The sequence below is a fragment of the Alternaria rosae genome (genome assembly GCF_020736505.1).
Source record: "Alternaria rosae strain MPI-PUGE-AT-0040 chromosome Unknown BKA58scaffold_8, whole genome shotgun sequence".
NCBI lineage: Eukaryota > Fungi > Ascomycota > Dothideomycetes > Pleosporales > Pleosporaceae > Alternaria > Alternaria rosae.
Window position 1 is genome coordinate 1030580 of NW_025763577.1, and position 16066 is coordinate 1046645.

Here is a 16066-nt window from a genome sequence, read left to right on the forward strand (position 1 = left end):
TAATATAATGTCCTGCTTGCACGCATCTTAGTTGAGAACCCTGCTTATCATCGCGTCATGGTGGATACTAAACCGGCCACGTCGGCAACGAAGTTGTATATTCTCTAAGGCTAACTCTTCGCCGACGATGGATGGATTAATGTAGCAACGACCTCGGCCTTGAATCACACTAGCTGCCATTTCAGCCCGGTGGAAGAATGTAGAGCGTGGTTTGTTGGCCGTCTGGAGTACGTGTCCAATGCCCTCCAGCCAGACGTCAAACGACGGGTCCTCAAAATCCATCAGCTCAGCGTAGATTATATCGCGCAGCTCTCGAGTTAGATAATCTTGTACGGCCTGTAGCAATGATGGAGACTCTAGACGGGAGCATTCAACGGCGGTGTGATACAGGCGATCCTTTGCTTTTTGCAATTGCGCCCTTGGTCTTATACGCCAGGCGCCGTGTCCCTCGGGGCATGCAGTGAAGGTGAGTTTGTCGACGGTCCCTTGAAGCCCCTCAATTTTCCTGGCGGCTCTGCGCATCCGTTAGCGTACGGTGTCATTTTCATTCGGTGATGGCGCTCACTAATATCCATCTGCACGCAGCTCCACAAGCGTCGGAACCTTGCGTATTCTAGTCGCAGACGCGCTTTCAGGAAGTACTTGCAATCCTGAGGGGTCTTTGCTGCTATTAGATGGAGTTCTAGAAACTATGATTGACTGCGATGTTGGTGTGACTTGGGTGAGGTTGACAGATTTGCGCGTTGGAGTTGGCCGTTATGAGATCGAGAGTGGGCCTCGGGCGTGGAGTGGCGTTCATACATACGCAAAAGGTGTAGGCGATGGATATCCCGTGATGTGGACGGGCCACAAAGTAGATCAATAAATTAGCGATCTCTATCTAACATGCGCTGAAGACAACACCTTGTACAAGGAAAAGACTAAACAGGTTGCAGACTACATTAGAATAAAAACATGCAAGATAGGAAATCCAACGCCGATGTAGGCTCTAGGGTGTTTGACCTTTTCCCAGCTTGACGTAACAACAAAGACAACGCTAATGAATGTGGTCGTGATTAGATAAGTTGAGGTACATCCCGATATAATAGTCACAGTAACACCGTCGTAAGCATTACCAGAACTCCAAAACAACATACCACCTGATCACGCTGCCTATCAAGAAAGCCCAGCTCCCTGCCATTGCCGCGATAGCTGCATGCACCTTGCCCTGTTCTTTGTTCTCCCCATCTTGAAAGAGAAAGAAACCAGCCATCATGAAGCCGAGCCCACCAAGCGCGTTTAGACAGGCGCTTTGCCAATCCGAGTGGAAGAACCTGGGCTTGTACCAGCGCTCTTGTTCGGAAAACGCAAGCATAGCGTTCGCGACCAAGAAGAGCGCACCATGTGCAACCTGCGGTCCGAAAACAATATAACCAAAGAGAGGGTCTTCTTCTGAGACAACGCCGGGGAAGTCGACAACACCAGCGAACATGAAGATGATGCCTCCGAAGAGAACGATGAGGCCCGCCTGGAAGGCCAGGTTGGTAGCCGTCAACTCCCATACCTTCCCCCATGACGGTATCCATTTGAACTCCGGTGTGCCGAGGAGCGCTGGCCGATATCTGACCTTTGCAGGCTCCAACTTTGATGTTTCAAGCGTACCGCGGTCCGCATTAAGAGCACTGAAGGTATCGAAGATGCCTGCGACGAAGAAGAAGATTGATCCGATCAATATCGTACTAGGGACGGCGACAGTCTCTTCGGTTTCGAACATCGTGGAAGGGTTGATGCGAGGTAGTAGATCGAAGGTGGCGTTGATGACGAGGTCGATAGATCCAATGAGGAAGATAATCGCTACGAGGTAGATAGGGTCGCGGTAAGGAAAGATTGTGAACATGGATTTTAGCCGCACTTTTACGGAACTGTTGCTGTCCCATTCCATGACCGAAGTGGTCTCGAGGTAGCAGCCATCGATATGTGCTTGGCTGTTATCGGCGTTCTGCTCGACATCGAAAAAGGTCGGCTGCGAAGTACGCTCGGTGTGGCATTTCTCGCGGTGTTCGATGTGATTGACGTGAACGAAAGATTGGAGCTTCTCGGTTGAAGCGGGGCGTGGCTGGAGATCGATTGATAACGTCTCCGATATGCTATGTGGACGAGGCGTCATGCTCATCCGCGCCTGGCGGATGTATGAAGCACGGATCGTTGCTGAGGCATTCATGTCGGGCGACAACAGCGGCAAAGACACAGTATTAAAGATTAGAAGTTATCGATATTTGTACTGGGAAACAGAACGAAAGACAGAAATCGACACGGTAGGCTTATAGAAAAGAAAGCATTCTCAATAGGCCCTTATGGGATCTCGTACCCAGCGTAATCAAACGTTAGTTGGGTGTTGCTGTGTTGATCGCGCGCTCAGACACCAAAGCCCAAGACTTCACATGTCTGACCCACGAGCTTCGTCATGCTTTTGACGAACAAGCATCGAGTATTGATGCTGTCAAGCTCAACCAAGCTTTGTGAAGTGATGCTTGTTTCCCACATACTTTAGTAGTGGGTCGAACAGTGCGTGGCGTCGTTCCGGATGGCGGAGTGCCGCCACCTGTGTGTGGCAGTGAACTGTTCGGAGTGAGAGAAGTTGGTTTCAGTATTTGCATCGTATGAGACATCGGCCCAAAATAGGGGCGACTAGACGAAAGGGGCCCGGATCGCCGGCAAGCGCCGCTCGGGCCGACAATTTTCAGGCACTAGTGCAGTGTGCGCTTCATCCTGGAGGTCGATCTGGGAAGATAGTGGTTTGAAACATTCTTGCCAGCGCAAGGCCGCGCAAGCTGAAGGAAGACAAGCGCATGTGAGATGGTGATGTTCAAGAGCGGCGCCAATGCGATTACTCGTGGCTCATCATGCTGCTCAAACGCTGGCCTCTGAAACCAGAGTGCTGCGCAGTTCTTGATGTAGGGCATATCTATTTCGCGTCAATGGGCCTATCGGGGGTAGTGAGTATAACACGTGGTTCCGCACGAATCTGCTTGCCGGCAGATGCCACAGATGATCCGCGCAGTGACCGTCTCTGAGTTGTCAGTGCACTATAGTCCTGAGTAATGCACGGAGTGAACGTGCATTTTGATAGCCCAACTCTTATCGCGCGTCGGGAATGCCTGGTGTTGTCGATGTTGATGAAGAAGCTGTCGTTCAGAAGAGTGGGTGAAAGTGATCTCGGGAAGGCGGTGCTGACATCATCCGCTAGGCTAGTTCGAGAAGCGGCCTCGCGGCCGCCATCCCATTCTTCTGGCAGCTTTCGACCCATCACGACGATGCCCTTCATGAACAAATTTTGGCCCGCCATCTATCTTTCTGATTCATCGACACGCGTCGAGCGCTCTCTGCTGCATCGGCCTTTCCACAGGAGTCATCGCCAAAACGGTCCGCTTACTGACATCTCGTATATTTTTGATCGCTATCAACTTCAAGCACATCATCTGCTCAGGAGTGGATCGAATACAAGAATAGGCACCTTATCTACTCCAAACACCGCATCGCAAGATAAGAACACTTCAAGCGCCGAGTCACGTTATCAGTACCTGGGGAGGATGCACGCTCGGCCTTGGGATGGGTTTCCGGGGTCTGCACGAAGACCTAAGAAAAGACGCGCCACGTTACGCGACCGCAAGACATCCGCACCCAAGCCCAGCCTTCATAGCCAGAACCGGCTTCTTCGCCGTTTTAGAAAGCCCATGTAGTCATTCTACTTCAGCGACAAGGCTGCAAGGCAAACTGATGACCATCAGTAGATGGTGTGCACAGAAGTCCGGCAAACCATGGTCGATTCCATCGGCGTCGAGCCCAAGCGATCCGCATTTGCTGCGTAGATCGCGGCCAACGTCCGCCGGCCAGCGAACAAAATCGAACAAACATGTCTCGCAATTCGGTCACTTCGTACCGTTCACCAGTGTTCATGCGCGTTCACGTTGAGGGTGCGGGAGGATGGCCCCGCGCCCTAACGCGCATACCCGCCGGAAGGAACGTAGCGCATGTCAGCCGCGCCACCCATCAGCGGCATCTACAAATCATCGCGAGCGCCTATTCAACCCAAGATTAGATGCATGACGCAGCGTTGCCAAGCCGCCTATGCGCTTACCAGTGCATCACAGGACGCTAATACTGGAAAAGAGGCAGAGGGGTTCTGAACAGCGAACCAGAGACGCCAAGCTAGTATTTAGCCAGCACAAAAGTGTAGCAGCTCGAGATGAACTGCCGAACTGAACGTCAAGGTAAGCAGTACCGAGCAAGTGTTGTAGTGATATTCTAGGATTGATCGCCTCGTGTACTGTTTTTGGCCCGCACCCTGGACAAATCGAAGGCACACGCAAGGCTCTTCTTCACGCATAATTCGCCTTACCAGCTACAGCCTTTCTGCTTCATGTTCTCTTCTTTCGTCATGCTTAGGGTAATACGGTGTAAGAAGGTCTAATCATTTCACTATTTCCTTGTCGTTTCTTCTTGGGTCGATTTCCTGGACGTTCTCTGTTTTTCCCTTGTCTCGAACATGAAGTTGCCGAATGGACATATCCTTCCCAGAAGTACATCAACGAATCCCATCGATCGAGCAAACACCATCAGGGCCGCGTCATGGGTCATTCTTATCATTACGACGATCGTTTTTGGAGCACGCCAGATAATGAAGGTTGTTGTCTTTCGGAGAATGACGCTCGATGATCTGTTGATACTTGTAGCTTTCGTAAGTTGCACAGTATACCTCTAGAACTTTGCTAATGCATCTAGTCGTTTGCCGTCAGTCTTTCCATCATAGCTCTCGTCTTGTCCTTCGAAGGTCTCGGCACTGTTGGTCCGTTGACCCTCGACCAAACCATCTTTCTTATGAAAGGGTACTATTCGTCTGAGATTGTCTACATTGTTGCCATTGGCTTCGCGAAGTTATCAATCTTGGTAATATTCTACAATGTGGTTGTAACGCAACGCATCATCCGCCGAGCCGTGATAGCGTTCGGTGCGGTACTGTCAGTCTGGACAGTGGCGTCGCTTATCGCAATTGCGTTTCAGTGCGAGCTACCTCAACCATGGCAGATTGTAGGCCCAAGATGCTCCAACTCGGTATGTGACATGGGTTCTCAGTATACACAGTCTCAAAGCTGATTTGAACAGCGCATCTTTTGGATCGTATATTGCATGATCGACATTTTTACCGAAGTCGCCATCATTATGCTCTCTGTACACCTGGTGGTAAACCTTCAAGTCCGGCTTTCAAGGAAACTTGCAGTCATCGCATGTTTTGTGCCGCGCGTGCTGGTGCTGAGTGTGGCAATTGTTCGTCTCGTTTTGCTATACCCGGCTACGCTCCATGGCGATCCTCAATACCGACTCTGGGTGCCGGCGATCATATCGCAAGCCCATGTATGCCTCAGCATCGCAACTGCCAGCATTCCATACATGGTGCCCTTCTTTAAAGGTATGGATGGTGATTTGCGAAGGACTCACTCGACCAAGAGCCGCCTCCATCTCATCGATGAAGAGACAGGGCGCTCAAGGTCGTCGCTGTGGTTTCGCCGACACAACAAGACCAAGGCCCTCGAACTCTGGGACCCGACTGCAGATGCGGTTGTTCCATACAATCGCGTGCCGCAGCTCTCGCCTTATATTCCCGCACCAAGACCTTTATCGCCTTTATCGCCTCCAAGGCCGCAAACGCCGCTCGGCAAGCAGGCTAGCGTTCGTGGCCTGAACATCTATATCCCATGTCGTGATCCTCGGCGGCAACGGAGCTTAGATTGGTCGAGTCCACGAACAGAAAGCTCGGGCGTGCTTTCGCCATCGTGCGCATCACCACAAGCTTTGCTTTCGCAATCATTCATCCCTTCCAGGAAGGCACCCAGCCCACCGACAAAGATCTACAGTCCTAGACCATCTTCTCCAAGCTCGTGCTACTCCAGTCGCACCCCAACGCCGGCTTTGATTACGCCATATGCGGAACGCTTTTCCCTATTCCCGACTCAAAGCTCCTCTTCCGTCTTACCACAGCCACAGTATAGCCCATCTCGGGCGTCTAGGGTGCCACCAATTCGAGCAATGCGATCGCAGACAATATCCACGGCCATAAAGTCTCCGGACCCGTCGGTTTTGAAGAGTCCGTCCGCTGCAGGGGTGCTGATGGCCCGGTCGCCCAGCCGTGCGCAGCTTCGGAAGTTCAGTACCACAACGCACCTTCAGACGCCACCGCTGATAACTACACATGAGGGGAGCGGAATTCGACCCGATTCGATACAAGACCTAACTTCCCCCATGGGTGCAGCCATCAACGGCTGGTTCAGCAGTGCCAAGACAGACTATCCTTCGCCATCGTCGCCCATGGGTGTCCCACCGAATTGGCAACCAAGGGGCGATCAATATGAGCTCTCACAAATGCGCTCAGTTGCTAACGCAAGATCGCCACCTCCAAGTCATATGCGCTCACATGCTCGTGCAGACATACCACAAGATGCGCCGCCGCTTCGTTCGCCTCACGACACCCTACTTCACACTCGGACTTCCAGATCGCAGACCATTCCTTCTGTACGCGATGTGCGGCATAGTCCGAGGATCGTGTATCGTGACCCCTTCTAGCTGTATATCCTTCTTTCTGTACCATTTTGTCCCTCATCTCGCATCTAGGCGGCGTTAAGAGGGTTTCTTTCAACAATTTATCGCATTGAACGATACCATGGTTGTATCCAAAACTGTATAACATGTATTTGTACTTTTCTTTCACGGGTCTGTCTTCAAACCGCAGAGTTTTGGTAGTTTTCTTCTGGCGTTCATGGGGTCGGAAGGATATGGTGTCAATTGCTTCGGCATTCTCAAGACACGTCTTTGCAGCTATCTCAACGAGCTATTCCGTGAACACTCGAGTCAACTGTTTTCAAAGTAATGTGCGTCCAAGAAAACACTCTGTCAACACGACGAGTGAGTGAATTGCGTCGTAAAATCTCGCAGCTTGGCCACCTTCACTACAAGTGTAGGTGAATACTACGCTTGTAACCCATAACAAAATCTCCCAAACTTAAACTTTATCGACGCTCCATCCCAATCATTACTTTCAATCAACTCAGTCAATCTCTTATATCTGCGCCACACAACAAAGCGACTGCCAAGCTAGACACAGCCGCGGCTCCCTCAAACTGCAAAGGGATGGACTCCGAACTCCCTTTTTGGAAGGTCGACAGCTTCACCGATTTGTCTGGACGGACATCATGTGCCAAGGATGAGCGGAAGCACTACCGGCTTCGCTGCCTTGCACTGAGGAACGTCGCGTCAACTCTAAGGAAAGATTTTCAGTCCAAGCACGCGTGAGTAGCGGAACTCGAGAGCTTCATCGCGCGGAAGGCCGACCACATGTACAATCCAGACAATGCTGCCCATGTCGCCTTGTATCAGAAACGCCTGTTAGCCCACCGTCCTATAGCTCAAGCTGCTGAAGCAAGATTGGCACGCGTTGAAGCGGAGCTTAGTTTTGTTATGGAGCGCAATACCGAAGCGAGGGAACTTTGCGACCTTATCTCCGAAAAGTTGCCCATGGAGCTTGTAGACATCGTTTACGCTTATGTTGAACCATACCCTCAGGTACTTGAAGTCAACCATGTCCAACAAGAAGACCCTTTGGGAGACAAAGCAAACACCCAACAAGTCTTGGAACGAGTATACACCTCCAACTCTCTGAACGGAGAATTCAAGGGAGAGGACTGCAAAACGCCCTAGTACCTAGACACCAACATCGTGAGCCTTAAGTTTGCCGAGGGGAAAATGAAGGTCTTCCATCGCGAGACCGTTTTCTCCATCTGCCGTGTGAAGCACCTCACACGGTTTCTCAGTCAGAACCGTTGGAGGGAATACGAGCACCTGATTCCAAAAGAACTGGTGCGCAACATTCATATCAAGATACCAGTAAACCAGATCAACCTCGAATCGGCCGAGGGAGTTGCAGAGTATCCAGGGCAGCCCATAATGCAAATTGTCACTGGAGACGTGATCCTGAACGAGCCTATACCGCTACAGACCCTCATACAGAAAGGGATTCGAATTACTCTAGATATTCGATCCAACTGTAAAGGACGGTCTTTCCTGCTGCTAGATCACATCATGGAGGCAGTTGAGGAGTCTTCCTCTCATGAGCGCCCATTCGAAACTGAGGAGATCGACCATCCAGAAGACCTTGAATTCGAAGAGTGGGAAAATACAGAAGACTTTGAACTCATATCGCGTCTTCTGCTGCTGATGCTAATGAAGCATTTGCTGCCATTCCTCCAGGATCTGGTTAAGAATGGACACGATTTTGGATAGCCGAGAGAAGTGGTCGTGGGTCATGAGCAGGGATAGCATGAGTATGGATGACTTGCTCGAACGTAGGCAAGCTTTTTGGGCTCAGAAGCCAAAAGGGGTATGGCGGGACAGGGAGTTGGAGTTCCAGATACCGGCTGTTGAGAACTTTCAAGATGTGTAATGTTTTGACGTTCGGCATGCTTGAGCAACATATGCGCTCCGTATGGACAAAGTGCTCTATCAACTCATGGTTTGCCGTCTACATCAGCACGAAAACGAAACCTCACAGACTCTAGGAGGTGATGTAGACATCTGGGTCATTTCCAATGCCAGGTATACAATAGCCCTAGAGATGCCCGTTCCCTTCTTGTTCAGGGTGCTTGTACACAAATCCTTCCTGTTCATGCATTCATCTGTTGGTTAAAGTCAGTGGTGATCTTGTATACCGCTTACATCTTACTAACCTGAAGCCACTTCTGCACACCTTCCAAGCAGCCTTTCGTCGTGAAGTCCAGCGTGTTCTCAGTAAAGTTCGCGCATCGGCCCGACGCTGTCTCGTAATCCTCAAGCTTCAGATCTAGTCTCCAGCCCTTGTTTTTGAGCTTTTGGAGGATTGGCAGTAGGATATTGAGCAGATAGTTCCTGTGTCTTACGTCGTATTGTATGGCGACTGTGAGAATGCGGCTGTTGCTTTCCATTGGCAGCAAAGTGGTGAGAAAATCGAGACGTCGCTTAATAACCATCTTGGGGGTTTCTTGGCGCATTAATAACTCGGTGATGGGCGGCGAGGCTCTTGTAAACGGAGTGTCAAAGCCGAATTCATGCCCTTTCTCTTCCATCTTCTCAAAGTGGCGCTCGTAAATATCAAGCGAGATTCTCGAGACTAGCTTATTCAGATCAAGTTGCAGTCCTGATGTACCGGAAGCGAGAAACAGTGCTATGTTCTCTTCTTCACTAGGAAGTTCGAGGGAGAATTGGGTCGCGCGATAGAAGCGCGCGACAAACTCCAGGTAGATAGCTGGGCCCAAGCCCTTGTAATGAGCGAGGTCGAAACGTTTTCCATCGTCCACGTTCTCGAAAAATATACCGCCAGCTTCGGCTTTTCTGAATTTGACATGGCTGGGCATGATGTCTCCGTATATCATGTCGCGAAGCTCCATTGGAAGCATGTCGCTCATCTCCATGCTCATGTTTGTGTAGGCGATGCTTGAAGACGCGTGCGGCATTGCGCTTGTGTCTTGTTCGCGTCTGATCTGCGGAATTTTTGGCTTACTAGCCTCTAGCTTGCTGACTTTTGGCTTGCTAGTGCCGAAACGTTCGTTCAGGGCAGTCCAGAACATATTTTCTCGATACCTGAACGTTTCAGTTAGTTACATTCAGATACTACATGAGCTGTTGCGAAGACAGGCAGGAAGGTCTGCAAGTGTCAAACTTACGACTTTTCCTGTAGCCCAGCGCTTCGCAGCTCAGTAATCTTGCACTGCATTTTCAGATCTTTGATGTTGGCCATAATCTCGGATAAGTCGAGATGGAAGTACGGTAACGCTTTACACTTGTATTATCGCATCTTAGTTAAGCGTTTGTGAAGATTTGTAGTTCGCGGATGTGTTTTAGTACTAGCGTCAAGATCTTAGGTACTGTCTGATGTTGAAGTTGTGCAAGTAACAGAGCCGGGAATACAGTCATTATATACGATTTCACTCCTCTGACTCACATCTGAGCGCGATGCGATACCTTGGTTGAGTCCGTTCTATCCACTTCGTCCACTGGTACTGCGATGACGAAGAGCGAGCAACAATCCAATTAAGCCTTCCCGAATGCATTGTGTTGGCACTGAGGATATTTAGACTATGTGTCATATCTTGATGCAAACAAACCGTTACATCTTAGAAAGTAGACAGTTTTCTAAGGCAATGTACGTGTCGGGCTCTAAGAACATTTTGTAGAACATAACACAAATCGTTTTGCTTTGCTGCATACACACTGTTATATTATGATAAGTAGATAGTCTCGGGGTCAAAGTATACGTCTATCTCCAACAAAGTTTGTAGAATGCCAACCTTTGGTACTGCGAAGTATGGGCGGGTGGTGCGTCGACCAACCACAGTGGCTACTTCTAACGACATCAAACTTTCACGTAAAAGCGATTGCAAACAAAGAAGTGGGCACGTAGTTAATCGCACACTATACGGCTAGCGCTGCTCAATGCGGTAAAGGGCATGATTGTGTTAGCAGGACATGTATCGCGATCCCATGGTACTGGGATGACCTATACCATGACCCACAGACGATGTCACCATCATATGATGGGAGCTTTTAGGCATCATTTGACTGTCTTAGTACCAACAGCTCAAACGATGCTTAAAATCTCCCATTATATGATGGGGACGGGAATTGTGACTTGAGGTCGCGGGATCTATTTGGCTCATACTGGCGCGTCACGCCCCGCCACGTCTTAGCCCACAGTTCTCTCCCCACCTAATACTCCCTCTTCACATGCCACAACTCCCACGGCGCCTCCCACCCCAACAGTATCCCAATCGCCTCTTTATACTCCTCGCTCTTGATCGCCTCCTCAAAATACTGCATACCCTCCCACCCCCTCGCCACAAAAAAGCACTTCGTCTTCTCCTTCTTCACATCCTTGTGTTCCAATTCCTCCATCACCCATCCATACGTCAACCCTCCACTCCCCTTCAGAGCCTTCGCACACATATCATTGAACTTGATGAAATCTTTCTCAATCTTATTCCTGAACGACTCGTTCACCTTGCTGGCTGGGAAGTAAATCTGCACGAATTCCACCAAGGGAGAGGACATGGGACCGTTGTTGTCGAAGGCGGACTGCCCGTCTTTGAAAGTGACGTGGAACATCTTGTCGGGGTTTCCGAGGGTCTTGATGACAGTCTCGCGGTACGTGTTTGCTTCCTTGGAGGACTCGGCTTTGGGGTCGTGCCATTCCGAGGTCAGTTGCAAGTTGCGCTTGTCCTGGGTTTGGGTGCCTAGGACGTAGTTCTCGGGGGCTTTGGCGCCTTTGAGGGCTTTGACGGCGGCATGGGCTGCTGCGTCGGCTTCCGAGGCGGAGGGTGCGCGGAAGTGTATTATTTGTGTTACTGTCATAATGGTCGGTTGCGTGGTGAGTTGGAAAGCTGTCAGGTGAGTTGCTCGTGATGGAAATGTATATGCTCACGATACTTTAGTATGGAGTCGTTGCGCATGAGGTCGGACGTGTAGCTCGCGAGCTTTGTAATCTGGAGCTACCAACCACCGACACCGATGTTTGGCTTCGGCCTTACGTGGCATGAACCAGGTTTCTGGCGTGCGTTCAGCCACGGCGTGCCGTAAAGTACACGTTAAGGCGCCGTGTGGGTACGCGTTTGGCATGTTACTGGATGCCAATAGCCCTGGAGATGCAAGCCTGCGGGGTAGCAATGCGCCTCGGCACCCCAACACTCACGCTGTGTTGCGGCATGACAGGACTCGAATCTGAAGACATGTTGCGCAGAGTTGTGCGCTGATATCACACGAGTAATGGCCACAATCTGCTACGACCTTGGGAGAGTCAGAAGCGTGCAAGCGACGACGATGACGATCTGAGGCGTGGGTGCCAAGCGGCGCTATTCCACATATGGTACCGCACCCTGGTGACATCATCAAATTCGGAAAGAGCGGCACTGTTTGGAGAAGGCCCAGCCTGAGAGCGGCGCGCATAGTAATACATTATACGAAAATCGTGTTTCTAATCCATTTCGTAGCTTCGCAGAAGCTGTCTGTATATATGTAAAGACAAGACCCCAAACGCCTGCAAATGCTAGACTCGCTTGCTTCTGAAAGATAACAACAAAGGAAATGCGTTCTGAGGTGTTAAGGGAACTGTCGCGGATGACTTGTTGAGAAGATAAAAAAGCGAGGAAATATGTGCGCAAGAAGGCCGGTGATGTGTGCAGCCTCTCCTAGAAGCTGAACAGCCCCGACCTTCTCTTGCCCAGTGGGTAAACGATAAGCGCAGCGAGGAACAAGCCTACTGTGATACCAATAGCGATCTGGATTACGGAGAAACCCACGTCTAGAGCGATGGAGTTGATGCTTGTGCTGCCGCCAACGTCGGCGCTGCTGATTGTCGTAGCGTTGCCAGTACTGTTGCGCACGATCTGGTCGGCCGAAGTCAGACCCGATACGAGGGAGCCCTGGACGCTGAGTCCAGATGGGACTTGTACGAAGATAGCTGGCAACATGGCGGCTGCAGCAAGACCGTAGCCAATCTTGCGAGTATGAGGTGTAAAGTCGCTGACTGAGCTAGCTCGTGATGTGTGGCCGCTGCTAGTGTGGGTTGGGTCATAAGCCGATCGTTCGACCTTTTGCGTACGGAGTGTGAGCGGTCCGTGATTCTTCTTCTGCCACATCTTCCGCACCTTCACGAAGTGGGGTCGCAGCTTGTTCTCCCAGGTGTCATGACCCCAGTTCTCGATGTGACGACCGAAGCGAGCATGGGCGTTGGCGGCGATACCGATCGCCAGTGCTCCAAGCGTGTTGCTGACTTGCGCGTTACTTTTGAAGTACTTTGAGCTGTGGAAGTTGACAACCCAGCCGATGAAAGCAATGACAGTCATGGAGGGCATCTGCTTGTACTTGGCTTGGTTGACGATCTGCAGGCAGATGGCAAATGCAGGGACAAAAAGATAGTAGAAGTTGGTCGACATGGGCTCATGGCATGTTGTGCGCGAGGTAGCGTTGTGATCCATCATGCCATATAGGACAGTGCCGATCGTGATACCGAAACCAAGGAAGAGGGAGTAGATGATAGCGTAGACCATGCGCACAGATCCAGCGACGATGTGCTTGCTTTGGAGCTCCAGCGATGCGCAAAGCACCATGAAACCAGGTAGGATGAGGGCAATACTAGACTGAGCCATGGCACTGAAGCAGAAGATCTCTTTCCCGTCATGTCGAATCGATCCAAGAGCGCGCGCCGCAAAGCTGGTGATGACCGATGCTCCAATCTCGAAGACGTTGCTGATAAGATCGTTTCCGGGTGCAACGACGAGCTGAAGCCATCCGATGAGGCAACCCAGTAGGAAGCAGAAGGGGAGGTCGACGAATCGAGCCTGAAACGCGAAAGGCCCTACAGTTGCGGATGCCAAACCGTACATTGGCACGCGAAGCCATTTGTTGAACTTAGCTTTGCGGCCCATTATAGCATCTAGCCGAGGTGTGGCTTCTTCGACGCCGATTCTGTCGTGTACCACGTCCTTGTAGATCTCATGAACGTCGTGTAGTTTGCCGAGATCAACACCTTGGCTGGTTCGGACGAGCTTGACCTCACTAGTGTGAACCGAGGAGTCATCAAAAGCAACGATCATGCAGCCAGGCATGTACAAGAACTGCGCCTCAATCTCTAAGACACGAGCCGACATGTTCAGGTACTCCTCAAGTCGATGAGTAGGGGCTCCGTACATCATCAGCGCTTTGCACAGCTTGCGCAGATAGTTCTGACGCGCGAGTGTACCAGCGAGATGAATCTTGATCTTGATCTCCTCTTCCTTCCTCTTGTTCTTCTTGAATGGGAGTATGGACTCATCTGACTTGGATCGCTTGCCCATGCCAGGGCGTGCCGCTGTCTTCTTGTATTGTTGGTCATACTCCTGGCCCAGCTCTTGTTGAGCAGGCGCCGCAAAGCTGTGCGCCGACGATCCGACCAAATGCGAGATGGAAGTTGCGGATTGATTGTTGGAGTGACTCCGGAACCACGGACGGCCTCCACGCGGGGTGGAGTATCCAGAAGCGGGTGGTGAGGGGTTGGGGGAGTTCGCAGCAGTTGAAGCTCCGCTGAACGTGCTGGTGCTGAGGGTTCGGTGATGGATGGGTCGGCGTGATGACGAAGATGATGGTGGTGGCGCCGCGTTACTAGACATCTTCATTAAAGTACCCAATACTCCTGTCCGGTACTTGGTAGGACGAACGACGTGTTCGTCCTCAACCTCCATAGCATCCGGTGTCACCTGGCCTGACCGTAATGGAGCTTCAGTATGGTAAAGATCCTCGGCGCTCAATGCGGGCTGTCCATTAGCAGCGCGGATGGTGTGTTGACGAAGGAGCATAGATGCTCGCTTCATGAATTGCGGGTCTTCATCGTCGTCGTCGGTTGTTTCGCCGACTGATTCGTACTGTTTTGATAGGGTCTGGAGTTCCACTGGTGGAGAAGCCAGCTCGTTGGAGTTTCGCCGTGATACTGGAGCGGAGTAGGTGCCTACTGACTTCGACAATCTTGCCGCACGTCGTTGAGCAGCGAGGCCGGATCTCTCCTTGAGATCTTGGTGCACTGAAGGCGTTGCCGCCGCATTCTGGTCGTCGAATGGATTTGGTTGGTCGTTGAGGTAGAACTCCGGGGGCGGAGTCCGAGGGCCTGGCTTCCGTATGGCTGGTCGGGGTTTCTGTACATCCTTTGGAGCAGTGATAGGTTCCTGGATAACCTCTTCTGGTAGATGTTCGTTCCCAAGAGCTAAGCGTAGCGAGGCACGGATCTTCTGGAGATCATCATGTGATACATCATTCCGCACGAGAGGGGTGTTTTGCCCAGCAGAGCCTGTGTCCTCGGGTGATTGTGTTGATCGTACAGCGGGATGTTCTGCATGCCAACCAACACGCTTCCTGCCAGGAGTGGTGGACATCTGGTCCTCGAGTTCGAAATTGGCCTGACGAGAGGGACCGGCGTCTTGAGAGGGATTCATGATGATATTGTGTTGTTTGGGCACTATCGTGGGCTAGTTGGGCGCTTCAGGAGTAGCCAGTGCGCTCGCAATAATGACCAATGCGCCGGATTCCGCGACTCGGTGCATACAACGTTGCACGTGGTGAGTGCTGACTGTGCGCTAAGCAGGCGGCGGTACTCAATAGGCGAGTTGATATCCGGTCCCGTTCATGCGCCTGCAGGTGGATCTATCAAGTATCGTGAGTTCCAAGGTACAAACAGGGTATGACTGGTTGTTGCGGCCTGCGTGTCGATGATGCCTAGAATTTGAATAATGATAGGGTAATGATGGGAAATCAGGTACAAATGAATTGTTGATTCGAGTCAAAGGCTGGATCGCGATGGAAGGCGAGTACTCCTAATGTTGCGTGGGATTGATAAGAGCCTCTAGTGCAATGGTGTGTCGCGTAGTCCCGAACGGAACTGCAAGGGTTCTCAAACTCTGTAGTGGCGTGCCGACCCAATTTTCCTAGTCGAAACACAGCGGCCAGAAGGTTCGGTGTCGGGTTCGTCAGCTTGATAGAGTGAGGGTGGAGCGGAAAGTGCAGGGGACGTGGAACGTCGGGAGCGCCAAAATCGCGACAGGCACCAGAAATCGTAGCCCAAACTTCCAGAACCTTGATCGCTGCAGCGGTTGTGGCTGCACCGGCGTTAAGTATATTTTAGGGAATCCGCGAAGGCCGATGTAAAAGAGCCGCAAGCGTGCCGAAGATATCAGAGTATAAAGACGCCTGCATTGGCCGGACGTGCAGAGTTTTTAGGGAACCGTCAGGAGTCGGCGTACGACGACTTTGAGGGAACATGATAGCAGCAGTATTGCACAATGTTTGATGAAGCTCTTGGACTGACGACACTGGACAAAGCGCGGACACCGCTACAGCCAAGATTTGCAGTCACCCATACCCAGGACGGATGTCGGCGCAGCAAGAAAAGTGGACATCGTGGTGCCAAAGCTTGGGACATTCTGGTTGAGGGAAACCGAGATAAGGAGACAGTGGGTATAACTGGGTCGTCCAAGCCTCTCAGCGC

General features: G+C 51.3%; 6 protein-coding genes across 6 annotated transcripts; 2 read left to right on the forward strand and 4 right to left on the reverse strand.

Moving 5' to 3' along the window:
• Positions 1 to 829: 829 nt before the first annotated feature.
• Positions 830 to 2321, reverse strand: BKA58DRAFT_226446 (uncharacterized protein). Its single transcript, XM_046166373.1, has one exon. The coding sequence runs from the start codon at positions 2198 to 2200 to the stop codon at positions 1112 to 1114; it is 1089 nt and encodes a 362-aa protein (XP_046022665.1). The 5' UTR covers positions 2201 to 2321; the 3' UTR covers positions 830 to 1111.
• A 2204-nt stretch (positions 2322 to 4525) lies between these two features.
• BKA58DRAFT_320778 (uncharacterized protein) lies at positions 4526 to 5769 on the forward strand (the record flags this gene model as incomplete). The annotated part of the gene is made up of 3 exons (XM_046167781.1): positions 4526 to 4717; positions 4762 to 5091; positions 5143 to 5769. Coding segments are annotated over 3 exons (1149 nt in total), but the record flags the coding sequence as incomplete, so codon positions are not given.
• A 1719-nt stretch (positions 5770 to 7488) lies between these two features.
• On the forward strand, positions 7489 to 8352 carry BKA58DRAFT_461720 (uncharacterized protein; the record flags this gene model as incomplete). Its single annotated transcript, XM_046174816.1, has 2 exons — positions 7489 to 7668; positions 7729 to 8352. The coding sequence occupies 2 exons, from the start codon at positions 7489 to 7491 to the stop codon at positions 8308 to 8310; spliced, it is 762 nt and encodes a 253-aa protein (XP_046022667.1). The 3' UTR covers positions 8311 to 8352.
• Positions 8353 to 8698: 346 nt separating this feature from the next.
• On the reverse strand, positions 8699 to 9799 carry BKA58DRAFT_404285 (uncharacterized protein; the record flags this gene model as incomplete). Its single annotated transcript, XM_046171834.1, has 3 exons — positions 8699 to 8702; positions 8743 to 9642; positions 9726 to 9799. 3 exons carry the CDS (start codon positions 9797 to 9799, stop codon positions 8699 to 8701), a joined length of 978 nt encoding a protein of 325 aa, XP_046022668.1.
• Positions 9800 to 10767: 968 nt separating this feature from the next.
• Positions 10768 to 11409, reverse strand: BKA58DRAFT_442510 (uncharacterized protein; the record flags this gene model as incomplete). Its single annotated transcript, XM_046173908.1, has 1 exon — positions 10768 to 11409. One exon carries the CDS (start codon positions 11407 to 11409, stop codon positions 10768 to 10770), a length of 642 nt encoding a protein of 213 aa, XP_046022669.1.
• A 520-nt stretch (positions 11410 to 11929) lies between these two features.
• BKA58DRAFT_390020 (uncharacterized protein) lies at positions 11930 to 15391 on the reverse strand. The gene has a single exon (XM_046170802.1). The coding sequence runs from the start codon at positions 15015 to 15017 to the stop codon at positions 12243 to 12245; it is 2775 nt and encodes a 924-aa protein (XP_046022670.1). The 5' UTR covers positions 15018 to 15391; the 3' UTR covers positions 11930 to 12242.
• Between the last annotated feature and the right edge of the window lie 675 nt (positions 15392 to 16066).

Bases quoted from the DNA above. Each gene is read 5' to 3' on its own strand.
- BKA58DRAFT_390020 (XM_046170802.1), bottom strand. From the start codon at position 15,017: ATGAATCCCTCTCAAGACGCCGGTCCCTCTCGTCAGGCCAATTTCGAA.
- BKA58DRAFT_226446 (XM_046166373.1), bottom strand. From the start codon at position 2,200: ATGAATGCCTCAGCAACGATCCGTGCTTCATACATCCGCCAGGCGCGG.